The sequence below is a fragment of the Lepisma saccharinum genome, chromosome 16 (genome assembly GCF_977018435.1).
Source record: "Lepisma saccharinum chromosome 16, izLepSacc3.1, whole genome shotgun sequence".
NCBI classification, from domain to species: Eukaryota; Metazoa; Arthropoda; class Insecta; order Zygentoma; family Lepismatidae; genus Lepisma; species Lepisma saccharinum.
Window position 1 is genome coordinate 49,086,995 of NC_139244.1, and position 18,560 is coordinate 49,105,554.

Here is an 18,560-nt window from a genome sequence, read left to right on the forward strand (position 1 = left end):
ATTATTGCCTCTTTTTTACCACCTGAATGTTTATCTTCATTTTAGGCTTCACCTCAAACAGCTATTACATTATGCTGTTACTAAATGTCTGTACTATTCAATAGGTTCTGCTATGCTGCCACTGATAAGTCTTGCTTATCATCTTGTCTATTGTATTATTTTCATAAAGAAATTATTTTACTTCTCTGTGCTGTTTTCACTAACAATGAATATATAACAATGAACGATATTTCAACTGAACACTGTTCCTAATACAAGTGCAAGCATATGTAATATTATATGCTAGTTCATTATTCTAAAGTTCCAAATTATTGGGTCGCAACAGAGACTTAAAATTTTATCCTCAAGATTCAGAAGTCATTGTGTACCCTTGTTCAGAATGGAGAAATACTATTATTGGGAGTGCCTGGTGTACGATATGCACAGGAAAATAAATGCCTGCTTTCTTCATCTTTACTTTAACAAAGGATACTTGCCCATTTCTTCTGGATATCACTATATTAGTAATGTTACAACATTCCTAAAGATAGAGAATTTTAAATTTATTTGAATAAAAATATATATCCCAAGACGAAACGGTAAAATATTGCCTTTTTATTTTCAGCCCTGAAGAAACATTGCAATCAGGAAGTTATTTAAACCAAAACTGTTCAGAAGTGTATCTGGAACAAGATGAAGACTACAAGCCAGCAGTTGAATTTATCAGTGTAGAAAATGTTGATGACTATACTGAGGCAGCCTCGCTTACTGAAGAACAGCAGAAGATTATTTATCAGGATCAGTTTAATTATGTAAAAGAGGAGATTACATTAGAAAGTGATGAAGAAATTATTGAAGAAGTATTTGTAAATGATCTTTCTGATCTCTCAAGAAGTTCTGAGCTTGAAGGGACAGCCAGTTGCTCAAATGGTGAACAGGTGGAAGGGGAGACTTGTGAAGATAGTATGACTGAAGCAGCACATTACGGTCTTGCGTGTGAATTCTGTCATAAAGTATTCAGCACCAAAAGCATGTTAATTAGGCACAAGTGCTCTCATACACTTAAGTGTGCTCTGTGTGGAATGACCATAAAGAGTTACAGAATGTTTCGGGTTCATATACTACTTCATGATGGTGTGTCGTGGTATGGCTGCAGCCAATGCGCTAAGCAGTTCTCAACAGTTTGTGAGGTTAAAGATCACGTAAAAGAACACAAAGAAGTCCCTAAACCATTCCGATGTTGTTTATGTGGAGTAACACTGAAAAGAATTCATGCACTGGCAGGGCACTTGGCAGAAGTGCACATGGATAAGCGGTTTGAAGAGAAATTGTCTGTTGTTGACCCTGGTAGTCAAGATCGTGAAACAATAAGTTGTCAGTCAAACATATCAGCATGTAGTCCTAAGCTGAAACCAGAAACACACAATGCAGAACAAACGTTGAGACTAGAGGTGAGGAAAAATGATATGCAGAATGATGTCAATGTAGAAAAGGCTGAAGAGAATGTGGGTGCAACTGTGAAGCATGGAAGGGATTGTGATCAGATGGCCCTAATGACAGAGAGGACTCGATCTTTACGCCCTACAAAATCTTACAAATACAAAAAATGCATCTGTTCCTGCAATGCACAGGAAACATTCCAGATTCAGGAGAAAGAAGACATGTATGAATGTGAGAAATGTGGAAAGAGATTTCTTAACGGAAGAAAGTTGCTGGCTCATCAAATTTTGCATGTAGAAGATAAGCTTTTTTCATGCACAGTGTGCAGTGAAAGCTTTGCAACTTCCAGTAGCTTGTACACTCATATGTATAAAAAACATAACATCAAGAGAGTAAAATTTGGTAAAAATGTCCAGCCAAAGGATGATCAGTCAGCAAAAAGCTGCAGATGTGAATTTTGTCATACAGATTTCCATAACAATAGTATGTTGTACAGACATCAGTGCTCACAGAAGATAACTTGTCAGATATGTCGAAGAACACTGCCTAGCTACAGGAGTTTCTGTTCCCATTCCTTTGTCTGTCATCGGCAAATATACCAGTGCAGCAACTGCAAGAAATCTTATCCAGGAGCAGAGGAACTCAGAATCCACATGAAGGAACATCCTGAAGAAACACAAGAACAAACATGTAAAACTGATTTGGTACAGAAAAGAAATGTCCCAGCACCACAAGTTTGTTTCAAGTGTGAATTTTGCTTTCAAGTTTTCAGCAGTAATACTTCTTTGTGCAAACATGAGTGCACGAAGTATATTGTTTGTCGTTTATGTAATAAGAAGCTTTCCGGTTACACTACTTTCTGTTGTCATCTGTTGCTTTATCATAGTAGGATGAGATATCATTGTAGTAAATGCAGAAAGTCATTTTGTAAAGTAGGTAATCTCAGAGCTCATTTGAAGAACCATCCACGAGTTTTGAAGCCATACAGGTGTAAAACTTGCAGTGCATTATTTAGTGGGGTACACCACTTTTTACGACACACTGCAGTAAAACACAGATGCATGGATGACTCTCAATCTATTTATAAGCATCTTGCTTCCATAGACCCACAAGAGAATAATACTAAGTCTAGAGATGGTGAAAAAAATGAAGACATGACCATGGAAGATGCTTTAAGTCCTGGCAAGATTGCAGAAGTAAATGGAAATATTACTGCATCGGAGAAAACTTTGAATCTTGATACTTACAAGTGTACAAAATGCATTTTTTCATGCTCTTCACTTCCGACACTTCAGAAACATATTAAGGAACATGAAACAAAACACTGTATATGCAAAACCTGTGGACGAGCATATACCACTAAGGCACATCTAAGACGTCATGTGTGTCAAACCCATAACACAACTTCCACAAAAATGTTACACCATCATCAGGTGCAAAAATGTCAAGGTCACCAAACTGCCAGAGTGAATTCTTTATCACGAGTAAGGAATAAAGCACGTAAAGCTATGCAAACTTTAAACAAGATGATGATATGTACTTACTGCAAAGAAGAATTTGTGAAATTCAGTACTTACTACATTCATATGTGGAAATTGCACAACGTCAGACTAAAACATAACAATAAGTCAAAGATGTTATCTGACAAGTCCCGTGGCAAGAATAAGAAGGAAGTTCATGCAAGTGGAGTCCAGAAAAGTAAATTCACATCAGCATCACAATTTTTTAAATGTAGATTTTGTCGTAAAAGTTTTAATAGTCCTACTTGGCTATACGTGCATGAATGCTCACAAAACGTAATATGTAAATCATGTGAAAAAGTATTTGGTACCTACAGAACATTTTGCCAACATGTTGTTGTCCATCATAGTGAAGCTTCGTTTAGTTGCAGTGAATGTAATAAGTCCTTTAGCAGAGTGAAGGAACTAAGAGTTCATGTGAAAGTGCATCCAAATGCTACAAATACTTTTAAGTGCAGTATATGTGGCTTGATGTACAAAACTTCTGGGCGCTTAGTGGAACATACAGCACGGAAACATGGTAATGTGATCAATCAATCGCCAAAATTTATTGTGAAGCCTATGTTGAAACAATTAGAATCATGCCCAGATATAACTAATAGTGCATCGAAAATTACCAGCGGTAATTCAGAAGATGCTGGAAATTTGAGAGATAAGAAAATCCACACCCCCATTGACACACCAAAAGCAAATGCTAAACTGGACAAGCTCAATTCTGTGAGGGCAAGTAAGAATGTCATGAAAACTTTGAATACGAAGAAGGTTTACAACTGTGCACAGTGCATATTTTCATGTGCCTCATTCCAGACATTAGAGAAGCATAAGAGAGAGCATAAAATTAAACCTTTTTTTTGTGAGAAATGTGGGAAAAGGTACGGTAGTATAGTAAACTTGAAGAGGCACATATGCAAGAAGAGTGTTGTGAATTCCGGATCCCTGAAGGCAACAAAAGTGTCTTCTATTGCATTGAATCGACTGCAAAGTAAATCAGCAGTTCGTCGAAATCCATCCACAAACACCCCCAGTACAAGGTTTTACACCATTCGGAAGAAAGAAGCTTACAAGATGATGACCTGTACTTACTGCAAAGAAGAATTTGAGAAATTCAGTACTTACTACATTCATATGTGGAAATTACACAACATCATACTAAAATGTGGCAATAAGTCGAAGATGTATTCTGATGTATCCCGTGGCAAGAATCGGAAGCAAGTTCCTGCAAGTAGAGTTCAGAAAGGAAAATTTGTGTGCAGATTTTGTTGTAAAAAGTTTAATAGTCGCAATTCCCTATACATGCATGAATGCTCACAAAACATCACATGCAAATCATGTAACAAAATATTTGCTACCTATAGATCATTTTGCTACCATGCTCTTCTCCATCATAGTGTAGCATCGTTTAGTTGCAGTGAATGTAATGAGTCCTTTGGCAGAGTAAAGGAACTCAGAGTCCATGTAAAAGTGCATGCAAGTGCTACAAATTTGTATAAGTGCAGTACATGTGGCTTGATGTATAAAACTTCTGCGCACTTAGTGGAACATACAGCACTAAAACATGGGAATGTGTTGAATCAGTTACCAAAAGTTATTGAGAAGCCCACATTTAAGCAATTAGAAACATACCAAGACAACTATAATAATGCAATGACAGTTGCCAGTTGTAATTTAGAAGAGACAGCAAATCCCAGAGATGAGAAAAACGACATCATTGTTGATGCACGAAAAACTAACGTTAAACTGGACAAGCACAATTCTGTGAGGACAAATAAGAATGCCATGAAAACTTTGAATACGAAGAAGGCTTACAGCTGCTCAGAATGCATATTTTCATGTGCTTCATTCCAGACATTAGAGAAGCATAAGAGAGAGCATAAAATTAAACCTTTTTCTTGTGAGAAATGTGGGAAAAGATATGGTGGTATGGCAAACTTAAAGAGGCACATGTGCAAGAAGACCATTGTGAAACCAGTGTCTGTGAAGGCAACAAAAGTGCTTTCCATGGCATTGAATCGACTTCGAAAACTATCATCAGTTTCTCGAAATCCATCCATAAACACCCCCAGCACAAAGTTTTGCACCATTTGTAAGAGAAAATTTTCGAGACCTTGTTTATACCGTGCACATGTGCTAAAATGGCACAATAACAGAATTAAAAGTCAAAAGATAATTGTTGAGCCCACGAAATTGCACAAGAAGGAAAAGCTGCAGGCTGTTGGGATGAATGCACACAAGAGAAATGCTCTTATGAATGATATGAATTGTAGATTTTGCTGCAAAATGTTTGTTTCCAAAAGCAGCTTATATAGACATGAATGTTCACAGAAAGCCATGTGTCCCATATGTGGAAACACATTCAATACCTACAGATCATTTTGTAATCATATAGTGTCACATCACAGTTCAATCTCCTATCATTGTGGCAAGTGCAAAATGTATTTTTTGAAGAGAAGTGATCTCCAAGAACATTTAAAAAGCCATCAAAATGTCCCTAAGCCACACAAATGTGGTTTTTGCAGTTTAGTGTTTAACAGATTTGATGTATTTTTATCTCATTTGATAGAAAGACATGGAAATATGATATTTTTCTAGGGGATGAAAACTTAAGGAATGCTGCTACATATAATGTCTGAACAGAGCACAATATATATGTAAAAATAAATTAGAATGTAATAAAACCTGAATTGAAGAAAGTGTATATATAAAGTTTAAACAGGACTTGTGGAAAATTCTGCACGAAGAGAACAATGGAGGTAAATGTAGTATTTGGAACCACCTCAGCTTTTTTTTTTTTGTGATAAGTGCATTCAAGTTTTTTCTTCAATGTACTATGTTTTGCTTACTTCAGTGAACTGAAATTGTTCCCCTACATCATTAGTTCATTTGTTGTAGTCAATTTTGTTAATTGATTATTTTTAATTATGTAGAATATTGAGGTTGAGAATTTGACATTTAACATCTATAAACCCAATAAGATTGTGGAAGAGGTGTGTGAACACTCAAAGAACCCTAAGATGATCCAAATTTTTTATGTAAGGCTGTAACTGCAACAAAGAACCATAAGTCTTGTTTGAAATAATTTAATTTTTCTGTGCATCAAATATATCACCACAGTTCAATAGTTATGCAGTCCGAAGAAGAATCTTAAAAATAAAATTTATATTTGTTTCTTCTGATTCAGGCACCCCTCCCCTGCCTTCCCTCCACCTGCATGGATGGTGTACCTAATCCACTCAATGCTGCAGACAAACTTTTTTGCATGTAAAACGACACCATTGGCTTTCTAGGTTTTTGCAATTGAGGAGAGATTATCCTTCAACAAAGAACAAATGGGGAAACAGTGAGTTCTAATGCATTCTAAAACCTACGTCTGCTCATTATCCAGTGATTTTGGAACAAAAGCCCTGTTTTCAAACTATGCGTTTCCTGAATCTGATCTTGAGGCATTCACACTGACTCTACCTAGTGAGTAACAAAGGTGCTGGGAAATTAGGTGTCAGTTGATGCCACATGACATCAATGGGCATTTGTGTCTTCCCCAAAAATGATTTTTGGGCATGCCAATGGTAAATATATGTCAAATATAATGACATATCATTCTTTAATCACCCCTGTAAGATAAAAAAGTTCAAAATAAATTCAGCAGTGGGCCGAAGTAACGACTTTAAATTCACCCAATCAATCAAATTAAATGCTTAGTTTCATACCGTTGATGCAGTCGAACCCTGATTTCACGTTCGTAGATTTTACAAATTTTATGCAATAACACAATATATTGAAGCTTGAGCCTGTAAAGTACATAAAATTGTGTTTCCACTGTTCCTTTTATTCCAATAATGAAACCTTTTTTTTTACTGAAAATTTAAATTGAAGTTCAGGCATTATACTGTTGTCAGTGAAATCTAAGGATGCTTTTATATTTTTTATAGGGTTTACGGTAATTTTAAAAAATATAAACTGTACTCAAACATATATTATGAGAATGGAATCTTAATATAGTGTGTGTAATATTTGTATCAGTTTAAATTGTAACCACATGAAAGTTATTTACCATTATCATTTACACAGAAACAATGAAAAGTGGTGCATTTATCATGAATTCATTGATGATTGTAAGGTTTTTATGCAAAAAATAAAAATTTTTCTATTTTGAAATCTCCTCTTTTGTTATTGGTAAATGAGCCTTACATGAATAAGTAAGAATACATCATAATCAGTTTTGCTTGAAGGTGCAAAGCAGGTGTGCAGGAAGTGTATTGAAAAGTATTTTATTTCTTATGGAAGCAGGTTTTATCATGCCAAAGGAAAAGGAATATTCCTGTATAATCTAAAGGTTAGTTTTATCACTTTCAAATTGGAAATTGTTTATGTTAAACTATCATGAGGATAATCAAGAAACAGCTTGAAAAGAATTTTCAAAGTGTCAGAAAAAAGGAAAGGGGACGGGGTTGAATTTCTCACCTGATACTTTTATGTCCAGTCGTAAACACACTATTCTGTTTGTTCATTATGATAACTTTTACCAGATGGAAACATCTCCCGTGTGTGTAGCATCTCCTGATGGGGATTTTTCAAACTTGCCGCAATGTATAAAATGAAATTGTAGCTCAAGAACTTACTGTCATAGAGAGGTGAAATCTGTCCCCTGCCCTCCCTCCCATAATGACTGGCCTCTTAGCAGATATTAAATTTATACAATTTATTTCCCACTAATGAAAAATAAAGGAAGAAGAAATCTAAATTTTACACAAATTCATATTCGGACACCACAATAGACCACAGTGAACGAAAAATTTATGTAGGAGTGGAACATTGCTACAACCATGCAAAGTTGCATTGAAAATGAGCCGATACTTCTTGGTAAATAAATAATAGCAATGTATAGGAGAATCAGTCCTACCACCTTACCACAAAAAAGAAATCCGGACAGTTGCTTGCAACATTGACCCTATGGATGCTGAATGGAGCAAATTTGCAGGGAAGCACAATGAAAGAACCACTCTTTGAGGACATGTAATGCTTGTCCCCCAATTTTTTTGAGGGTGTGATGTTCCCATGTTCTTTCATTTTCTTTATTTCATGTAAAAGTGAAATATAACAGCAAAATGCAGAAGAATAATATCTCATTTATAAGTTGCATCCCATAATGTGAGGGGTAAGGGGAAAATCAACATTTTCAAATTTCATTTGTTGATAATAGTAATAGATATATTGTTCCTCATTCCTTTATATCGTACTTTCATATGTATATACATGAACAGGAGAGACAAACGGGAAGTATCATCTGTGGTTTTCAAGAGATTCCTGCCACGTGGTTTCGTTCGAATTTACACCGAATCTCTGAAAATGGCTTTTGTTCTCTTGGCCACGTTTTGTCCCAGTTTTCAGTCTCAACCAAGACTGCCAAGATATGCACAGAGATTGACACTTCTGTGTTGAAATGTCACCATTAACTTTCATAGGGACATTTCAATACAAAAGTGTGATTAGTGAAAATGTGACTAGCAACATAAGTTTGTACATACCTTTATAGTACTAAGTTGAGCAACACTAGAGAAAAGCATCATCATCGAATGAAAATAGGTTTTAGTGTATTATTTTGAAATGTACAACAGTAATAATGTGATTTTTTAAATTATTTTTTTTTAGAACATTTCACTCCATGTCCTCTGTTATTCCTCTGACACTGTTTGGAACTGACTTTCTATATTCCGAACTTTATACTTATTTGAATCTTAGTTGGAATTCAATATTGTAACTATTGCCAGGGGCTGCATTCACCTGGGCCACCCTTTGAGGGGCACCAAATTGGAGCATCCTGCTTGATTAGCAACTGAACCTTATTTATCATTACATAAGCATGGCAATTTGTGAGAGTTTGTTTATCAGTTCACTTTATGCACAGAAAGGCTAATCGGGACTGGATCTACAGTTTAAAGTGGGTACCGAACACTATGTGCCTCAACTATTTGTGTGGCTATTTGTTTTTGAGAAGAGTTGGATTTAGTATTGTCAATGGTGTCATACAAATATGTAGGTTTCAAATATATAAACCAAACAGTCTGTGTCTTTATTTTTCATACTCAGCTGTGTGAACCAATACAAATTTATCTGCACAATATGTGGAAATTTTCAGTAATTTAAGCAAAATAGGATCAGCTTTGTTTACTAGTAATTATCATCTGGTGCCAAAGAGAGAAACAAAATTACAACTGAAAAATCAGAATTTTCACAATTGTAGAACATGTCAAGAAGTTGTATATCATTTAGTGTGATTGTTAGATAAGCAGAATTGAATGTGAAATGCCATATTATCTAAAATCTGGTCAGCCAAGTTAAGAACTGTGACCACTTGCAATCTGCAATAAATGCCACATATTTTAATAATGATCTGTACATTAAGTTAGATTTATTATTGTTTCTCAACTTGATAACACCACTGATTAGCCAAGTCAGTTACTTAATCATGTTTGTAACTGGTGATGAAAACTTTGCCGAGTATTTCCTTGTGGAAATTATGGATTGATATTTGTTTGTAAACCTTTACCATTGCTGATTATAACAACAATAATGAATTTGTAATCTTTTGATTAATTTTGATAATTCAAGAAATTAATGTCTCTTGGGGTCACAAATCTTCCTCTCCTGGCACCATTCATTCCAAAGTTTCCTTAAGGAACTAAATTTTCATTATGAAGATAAGAAATCTGTAGATGACTTAACTACTTCTTCATTGTATATACATAATATAGTATTCTGGCAATTCCTGTGCTTCGACTGACAAGTCCTAGTATAACTAGTAATTTATTAATTATAAATAGATAACAACAATGTTGTACAGGGAAGTGGGCAATAGTTAAAATACTTTGTTTTCCATTTTCAGCTTTGACGCTAAAACACCATCATTAAGCCGTGAAAACAATATGGAACAATACCAGCAAGAAACCATCGAGGAACTGTATTGCTTTCCAAGTATTGAATTTATTAAAGTGGAGTCTACATCTCCGGTAGAGAACACATTAGAACGTTCACCAGGGGAGGAAGTAACATCTAATTACAGGAAAGGAGATGTAAACGATCTGCAGTATGTGCACAGTTACCTCTACAGATGTGAATTTTGCAGTAGAAATTTCCATGAGAAGAAAGACCTGTACAAGCACGTGTGTACAGAGGAACTCAAGTGCCCTCATTGTGATAAGACATTTGACATTTACAGGTGGTTCAAGCAACATATGCTCAACCATGAGGGTGTGATGGCTTTCCGCTGTGGCCAGTGTCAGGAGGTGTTTATGAGACTGAGCCAGCTGCATGATCACTTCAAAGAGCATGATGTGACCGAAGTTGCTTATGGATGTAGCATATGTACAAGTCAATTCGAAGCTCTTTACAAGTTACAGACGCACCATTTGTTTGAGCATGAAGTAAAACAGAATGAGGTAATTAATTTGTCACAGGAGACTCTAACAATGAGTTACAAGTGTGAATTTTGCCATCACAACTTCCGTCACAAACCTACCCTAATGGAACATAAATGTTCCCAGAAACTAATTTGTTATATATGCTTGAAACAAATAAAGTTATACAGAACCTTAAAAGTACACATATTAACACACAGTGGCATGATGCCATATTGCTGTGCCCTGTGTAATGCACAGTTTTATTGTGTAGGCAGTCTAGATAAACATTTGGAAACTCATAAAAAAGTTGCAAGGCCATACAGATGCTACATTTGTAAAGATGATAGTACAAGTATCTTCAATTTACGTGCCCACATTGTATACATGCATGGTGATACAATTAATGTATCTGGAGTATCAGAAGAAGTAATTGAAGGTGGTGGAAATCAGTCATCCATGACTGAGAAAACTGGTGAGAATTCACAATATGAAGGAAGGATTGGAGTGCTGCAATCAAATGAGCAGATAGAAAATACTAATACTGCAAGAATAGACCAAAACACCACCTTATGCGACACAGAAGAGCATTGTAGTGAAGACCCACTTGATTCAAGCAGTACACCAGCACTCCCAACCAAGGGCGAAGATACATTGCAAAAGCAGAAAAAATTTTCCTGTAATTTATGTGGTAGGATCTTCCCATTTTACAGGATTCTCTGCCTTCATCTGAAAAGAACCCACAACCAGTATCCAAGGAAACAAACACTGGCTTTAGCAGCAAGATCTGTTTCCAAGAAATTATCTGCAAAAGCCAGGCATCAGTGTCCAAATTGTATTTTTTCCTGTAAATTGCAGCTCACATTTAGAAAACACCTAATTGAGCATGAGACAAAACCATGTGCTTGTGATAAATGTGGAAAGAGATATTTTACAGATGACGAACTCACAAAACATAAACTTACCCATACTGCAGATAGGAAATATTTTTGTAACATATGCAAGAAGAAATTTAAGAACTATCACTCTATATATCACCACATGATCAGGCTACATAAAATCAGGTATAGTTCCAACAAGCAGAATGAGACATGGTCTGCCAAGGTGAATGACGAAGTGTTTGCAGAAGAAAATTCAACAGCAGAACAAACTGTGAAACCCATAAACAAGAAGCATGCATGTAGTGTGTGCCATGCAACTTTTAGACATTATTCATCGTGCTATGTTCACATGCTTAAACAACACAATGTAAGGTACTCTTCTGCCAAGGAAGGCCTTACATATTCTTGCAAGATATGTGGGAAAGTATTCCGAAATAGATTTTCCCTAGGAAAACATAGAAAAATCCACAAGAAGATAAATGTTTCATCTGTTGTAAGACAGGTGGAAAAGCCTGATGCCAAAAACTGTACTGTAAGTCCAGAAAGTTTCACTTTTGAAAAGAAATGTGTGGTTTGCATGGAAAGCTTCCAGTCTGAGAATGAAGATGCTACCCATTGTTCTACTCACAAAAATGACATGGAAAAACATGGAAATGAAAGTGAACACAAGGACAGGGATAATTTAGAAGTGCAAGAAGGTAGTTCAATCATGGGGAAGGAAACATGTGAAACAAAGAATAAAGCAAACTCCAATTTGCTCCATTGTGAAAAATGCACGTACAGCTGCACTGAGTATCGCGATCTAGTTGAGCATTTTAAATGTCATGCAGATGAACTGTCATTGCCAGAATCCGAAAAGATGGCAAATATTATGGTGAGAGAGAAGCTAGTTACAAAGACAGAAGATGGATATTTATGTAATACTTGCAAAAGGATTTTCAAGTTCAGTAAAAATGTTTGGAAACATGTAAATGCAATACATTTGAGACCAACAAAGAAGAGTGAAATTTTAGAGACAAAGTTAAGAACTAGAATGCAGTACAAATGCAGCAAATGTTCATTCACATGTGCATTTCCTCAAACACTTGAAGACCATAGCAAAGAGCATGATGAAGGAGAAGTCTGTGAAGAAAAATCAAATAATTCAAAACTGTATTGTACCATATGTAATAAGAACTTTAAATTCCATATTGCACATAAAAATCACATGCTCTATGTACACAACTTGAACATAACTTGCGTAAACAATGAGTCAGTGCTTTTCTGCAATTTGTGTGGTGAGATATGTGAAGATACGTTTTTATTAGATCATATAAGACAACATGAAAAATCATCACGTCCAACCCAAATGAAGAAGAAAGTAGATGTCAAGACTCTGATGAAGAAATTTAATTGTAGAATTTGTAGAAAACCTCATACCACATATGGTGCCCTTTATATGCACATGCTTCAGCTCCATAAGATAAGATTCAGCATGAGGAATGATCAAGATATCCACCATTGTACATTATGCAATAAAAGGTTTTCTACTAAAAACGAATTGATAAAACATGCAGCCAAACACCAGGAAACTTCCACTGAAAGTGAAACTAATGCCTGTCTGGAAGATAACAATTCAATTCAAGATGATCCAAAGTCTGAAAATTCACAACCATGTGAGGATGCTCCCACAATTGAAAGTGAAGTTCCAAGTGTTAAAACTGTACCAAAAGGTGAGAACTTGCAAAGAGAATTACGTGCAGAAATACCTTATCAGTGCGAAAAATGTATATTTTCATGTTCTTCACATGCTGAACTTAAGCAACATATTGAAATGCATGAAACAAAATCTTTTAGCTGTGGCAAGTGTGGAAAAAGATTCAAAACAATTAGCTTCATGAGAAAGCATGAAGATAGTCATGCTGCTGAGCAAAGGCTTCATTGCAAAGCATGCAACAAAGAATTTACAAGCAGATTTGCTCGACATATGCACATGCGTAAAGTTCATCAAATCAATGCTGAACCTATGAAACGAGTGAGAAACTATTCTTTCAAGTTACATGATGAGTTCGTTGTCGAACAGAGATCTGGTGCATCATCTGAGAGTATGTTGAAAAAGACTGATTATAACCACTCTGAAGAATCGACAAGTTATGAATATGCTGATCCTTCCCCATGCCACACCTCTGTGCAGTTTGATAATAGTTGTAAAGAGTGTGCTGAGGTATTGGAGTCCCAAACTAGTTCCGAGACCCTTTGTCCATTGCATCGGAAGAAAAAGTTGGAAGCAAGTGGAAAGGAAAAAGTATGTTACAGTGATACTTACAACACAAATCTAATCAAAATTGAGGATGATGATTTGTGTATCGTGGAAGAAACAAATGAAATTGATGTAATAACCCTGGACTAGTATTTCATCTGCACCCAATATTTGTGCCAATGTACAGTCATACACACTTCTGGGAACTACCAAGGAAAGGGTTTTTTTATATATATATATATATATATATATAAAGCTTCTCAAGATTGACTATACATATATAACAAAGCATTGTTTCAGAATAACAAATTATATATTTTCATATAGATATATATATATATATATATATATATATATATATATATATATATATATATATATATATATATATATGCGATATCATCTAGGATAGAACTCGATAAACAAGCAATAGTATCTGAAGTTACCACCAGTTTTGAACCACTTCCCTGTCCCATTAGTGAATGATATTACAAATAGATAGTTGATGCTCACATGACAGGGCACAAAAGGCAGCAAGAAAGAAGCAAGTCAAGAGATGTATTAATTGCAGTGATTTCACAGAAATTGTATGATAGGCTTTAAGAAGTAGAATAGCATATCAGTGATACTAAGTTAATGTTTAAACTGCTGTGAGTTTTGAAGTTTTATCAACTAATTTAACTTAGTAGGCTTTGACCCTTAAGAGATTGGTTGTACCATTTAGTTTATAGTTTGTTAGTTTTTAATATTCGTGACTGTCAATTCTGAACAGAGAATTAAATAATTCCTTGTGTCGTGTGTATTAGTGTATTGGCTGCATATAAGTATAACAAACATGCCTGTTCAAGTGGACAGTGTTGCAAGTTACTTGTTTTATTACTTCCAATACAAGAAAGTAGGGATATTAAACAGGAAACATGGAAAGATTTTCAACCTCATACAGTTGGGTGCTTGGTGCATAGATATTTATAGAAACAATTATGAGACTGTGAAGCTAATTCAACAAAATATTGTTACTAGGATATGTTACTCCTTGTTTTGATGTAATGGACAAATGAAGAGAAATATTGATATATATATATATATTCATGTGTTTAACAATGTATAAGTATGCATTGTTATGACTTGGACATGTGTCAGTAGAGACTGAAGTAAATTTTGTGCAGAAGACTATTAAAAGTCACTGATGAAGTTGAATTAATTTCATGTTAAATATTATTACAAATTATATATATAATGCATATATTATGCAACTGCTGTCTAAAACCAGAGGGCATTGATGATAGGGTGATGTGCTGACAATGCATTATACAATGACAAAACAGGCCTTGACCATCAAAAGGGTGACCTTTTGTACTTTTTAAAAGCCTTCTCGTATGTCTGATTCACACAAAAATAATTAAAATTATATGTTTTATCATAGATGACCTCTAGTATTTGTGTTTGTAAACACAAAAAATTACAAGATCAAATAATGAATGTTTTCCCAAAATTATCTTTGATTTAAATAGATTGGAAACATTAAAACAACAGTATTGCCTTTGGAAGAAAATGTTTATTTCTTCAAATAGCTACAAGACAGCCTAACATGTGTTGTAACACATGATATTTACATCATCTTGACTGGATGTTGATGTACTGTGTTTTCCCATATATTCTCTTCTGAGTCTGAAATGTTTACATACATTAAAACTGACTTGAGATTAAAGTAATTTATTGTGATACCTTACTGGTACATTGAAATGTCTTCCCTTTCCTCTTATTTTTGCTGGTAGAAATTGATGCCTTACGATTTACTTCTATATCTGTGGTCATCTTCCAAGTTAGTGGCTCTAAGGAAAATTGTCTTCATATTTGTTGCCTCAAAAATTCATATATATTTTTAGATATTATATGTTTAAGGTGTATTATTTTGTTGTAGTCAAAATATGTGGAATTTACATACTTTATCATTTGTTGGTGTGCCCAATGAATATCTCGCAGCATGATATCATCCTAATTTAACAGTTTTGAAACTGAGTGTTATTTGTGAAACTTGGGATTTCAAGCAATCGCAATGATATTTTGAAAATTTACAATATAAATGTTGAGGTATAATCACAAACAAAGAATATATACAGTGCAAACAAGACATGAACACAGTGGAAGAAAAAAAAATGTTAGAGAAAGTAACATACATATTTTCATATTCAACATTTATTCATGAATTTTTTTAAAAATAACTATTAGAGAAAAATAGTTACCTTGATTTTCCCAAGTAGTCATTATTTATAAATATATGAGATTATTTTTATTTGTGCAAGGGAAGAAAATTGCATTTAGATTTGTTTAAAGTAGCATCTAGTGATTTGGAATTTTTAAGTGATGAAACTGAGATTTTGCTTGTCAACTTACAAATAGTATGAAAAGACAGGGACATCATATGTCTCTCTCTTCCTGTAGAGGTTAGTGGTGAACTGTGTCCAGTGGTATTGTTCTCTTTTCTTTTTGTAATTGTTTTTTATGTTCCTGAGTGTATTTCTTAGTTATTTCTTTCATTACTAGTTATTACTAGTCCTTTGTCAAGTTCCAGCCATTTAATTTCTATTTTTGATTATTTTATAATGAATTATTTCATTGTATGTTGAATCTTGGCTGGACTCGGAGCATGCCTGTGCTACATATATATTTTTAATGTTATTTTTTTTTAAAATCTAAATGTTGATACATGAATCCATTCAGAAGTGTAAGAGGATTGAAATAAATATCTATATGGATTTCATGTGTATGTTGTCTATGTAAGCTTCACTCATATTCACATCAATAGGTATTGGAAATACATTTTATTTATTTAGTATCTTACACAGCACATATTTATGATTACCGATCGTTACGTTTCACAAGCTTATTCATATCATGATGGATCTTCAGAAGCAGCTGATTGTTTATTTGTGACTACATTTATCATCTGTCAGTATTGGATTTGATAATAAAAGCAGTAAGACCATTAAACATCAACAGTCTTCAAACACAATTTACTTTATTGACCCTTTCTAGCATTGGCGAATTAACCGTTATTTATTTATTATATCACACTCCATGTATTGCCTTCAGAACAGCTGGTGTGTGTTTGTGACAGCAATTATCGTGCCATTTCTTGAAAATTACCTATAATATTTCAGGTCTGTCTTTTTTGTATATGAAGGTATGCCATACTCGAATTACAATACAATCTATCCATGGCTACTATTATGAACATGTGGAGTTTGAAAAAGTCCTTTGTTTCCCTCTGAGCGTTATGGGTTAGATCTTATAAAATGGGTTATAACTCCTTAACCACTGTTTTTTTTATTATATATTTCACTTTTGTATGCAATAAGAACAAAAGAACACTTTAACAATGTGTGACAATTAGAATCCAGGAGGAAATGTACGACTTTTGGAAATGGTGCGCAATTTCAGGTTGTCCCCCCCCCCCTCCAAAATTGGACCACATGCATTATATATCCCCAAAGAGTGGTATTTTGCCATGCTTCCCTGCAAATATGGTCCATAGGTCCAAACGTAAAAGCAAAATAGCAGAATTTATTTTTGAAAGCTGAGAACATTGCCATCCTCATACATTATTATTTCCCCCAGGAAATGTCAGCCTATTTTCAGCAAAACTGTGTGTGGTTGTAGGAATGTACCACTGCTACATACTTCATTTTTTCATTCACTTTGCAGTATTGTATTGGCCACAGGGGCATGTTGAATACCAATTTATTTGTTAAATTTTGGTTTTCTTCTACTTCCTTCAACTGTAGTTGTTGGGAGGTACAATATATAACTTTCACTTCTGCTAAAAGCCCTCTCATTCTGGGTGGGAAAAAATATTTCATCTCTCTGTGACAATTAATTCTCAAGCTATGATTTTTTTAAAACTTTGATGCAAGTTTGAAAAATGTGTGCTTCAATTGTTCCCATCCAGAAAGGCTTTACATACACGTAAGGCTCCATCCGACAAAGGTTAAAACTGTTCAAAATGAGGAAAAATATTTACATGGCTACCATAATTGAATCCTGCTTAAGGTTGACATTGTATCATAGTATGATAATGAATGCAAAATCTGTTCTTTCTGACTTGCCTGCAATATTAATGGATTATGGACTCTTCAGAAATGCAGGAACAATAATGCCGTATAAATTAAATTATATGCTAAATTGTTTATAGTTGTAAAGTTTGCTACTTTATAATGCACAGTTGCTGCTGTACAGTTGCAAATATACTTGACCTCTGGTGAGAAGTGCCATTCAAAGTAAGAATATCATATTTTACTTTTTTTTTACTGCAGTTTGTGAACTTTTGTCACTGACTATGCAATACTATGGAAAATGGTTTTATTGTGCAAGCTTCAAGCCAACATATATGCGTCTTACGTATAAAAATAATGTAGATTGATTTGTGTATTTTTGTTGAGCTTCATAATGTTTAATTTATGTAACTATGAAATACATGACTGAATATTCATTTAAAACTTTTACTTTGTCTTGATTTTATGCATGAGTATTTCTAGAAGAGGACATGGTATGCCATGACTTCCTGGCATCTTTTTATTATTATTATTATGTATAAATGTATTGTTCCTCACTTTCCAGCTATTAAATTTTAACCTTCATGTAGAGTTCATTCATTTCCCTCTCCTGATGAAGAACCCAGGGGAGTTCAGAAATTTGGAGCAAATTACAAGATACAGTGGGATGCACAGGCATTGCAAAGCAAATTGTCCAATACTATTTTCATAGATTTTTCTCTTAAATCCTGTGTGTTTTTAAGTAATGAATTTGTATATATGCTGATGCTGAGGTTGTGTGAAACTTGTTTAAGTGTTTTGTTTCAGTTCTTGAAACCCTCATTGCATAAAACAAAGCAAGTCAACATGGTGATGGACAATTTGCTTGGTATTACTTATGCATTCCACTGTACATGTCTAGACAATACTCCTCTTTTGAGATTAGAAACTCTTGAATTCACTCTTCACATATGTAGTAGATACTTTCTGTTCCTTGCATAGAAATCACCAGGTTACTGGGGATGTAAGGTGTACAGAAAAATACTTTTACCTGTATGAAAATATGAATAAAAGCAACA

At 34.5% G+C, this 18,560-nt stretch overlaps 1 protein-coding gene across 6 annotated transcripts in view; it reads left to right on the forward strand.

The window, feature by feature from the left end:
- The window catches only part of LOC146000476 (uncharacterized), a 234,248-nt gene that overhangs the window by 145,810 nt on the left and 69,878 nt on the right, over window positions 1-18,560 (forward strand). Inside the window, exon 5 of one of the 6 annotated variants that reach the window (XM_083138152.1) lies at window positions 9,820-13,658. The exons of 4 other annotated variants lie outside the window; for them this stretch is intronic. In XM_083138152.1, the coding sequence (XP_082994278.1) occupies window positions 9,820-13,600 (3,781 nt within the window). In that variant the 3' untranslated portion in view covers window positions 13,601-13,658. Of the gene's footprint in view, window positions 1-604; window positions 7,059-9,819; window positions 13,659-18,560 lie in introns of those variants that run through there. One more of the 6 variants, XM_083138149.1, reaches the window with a different exon arrangement.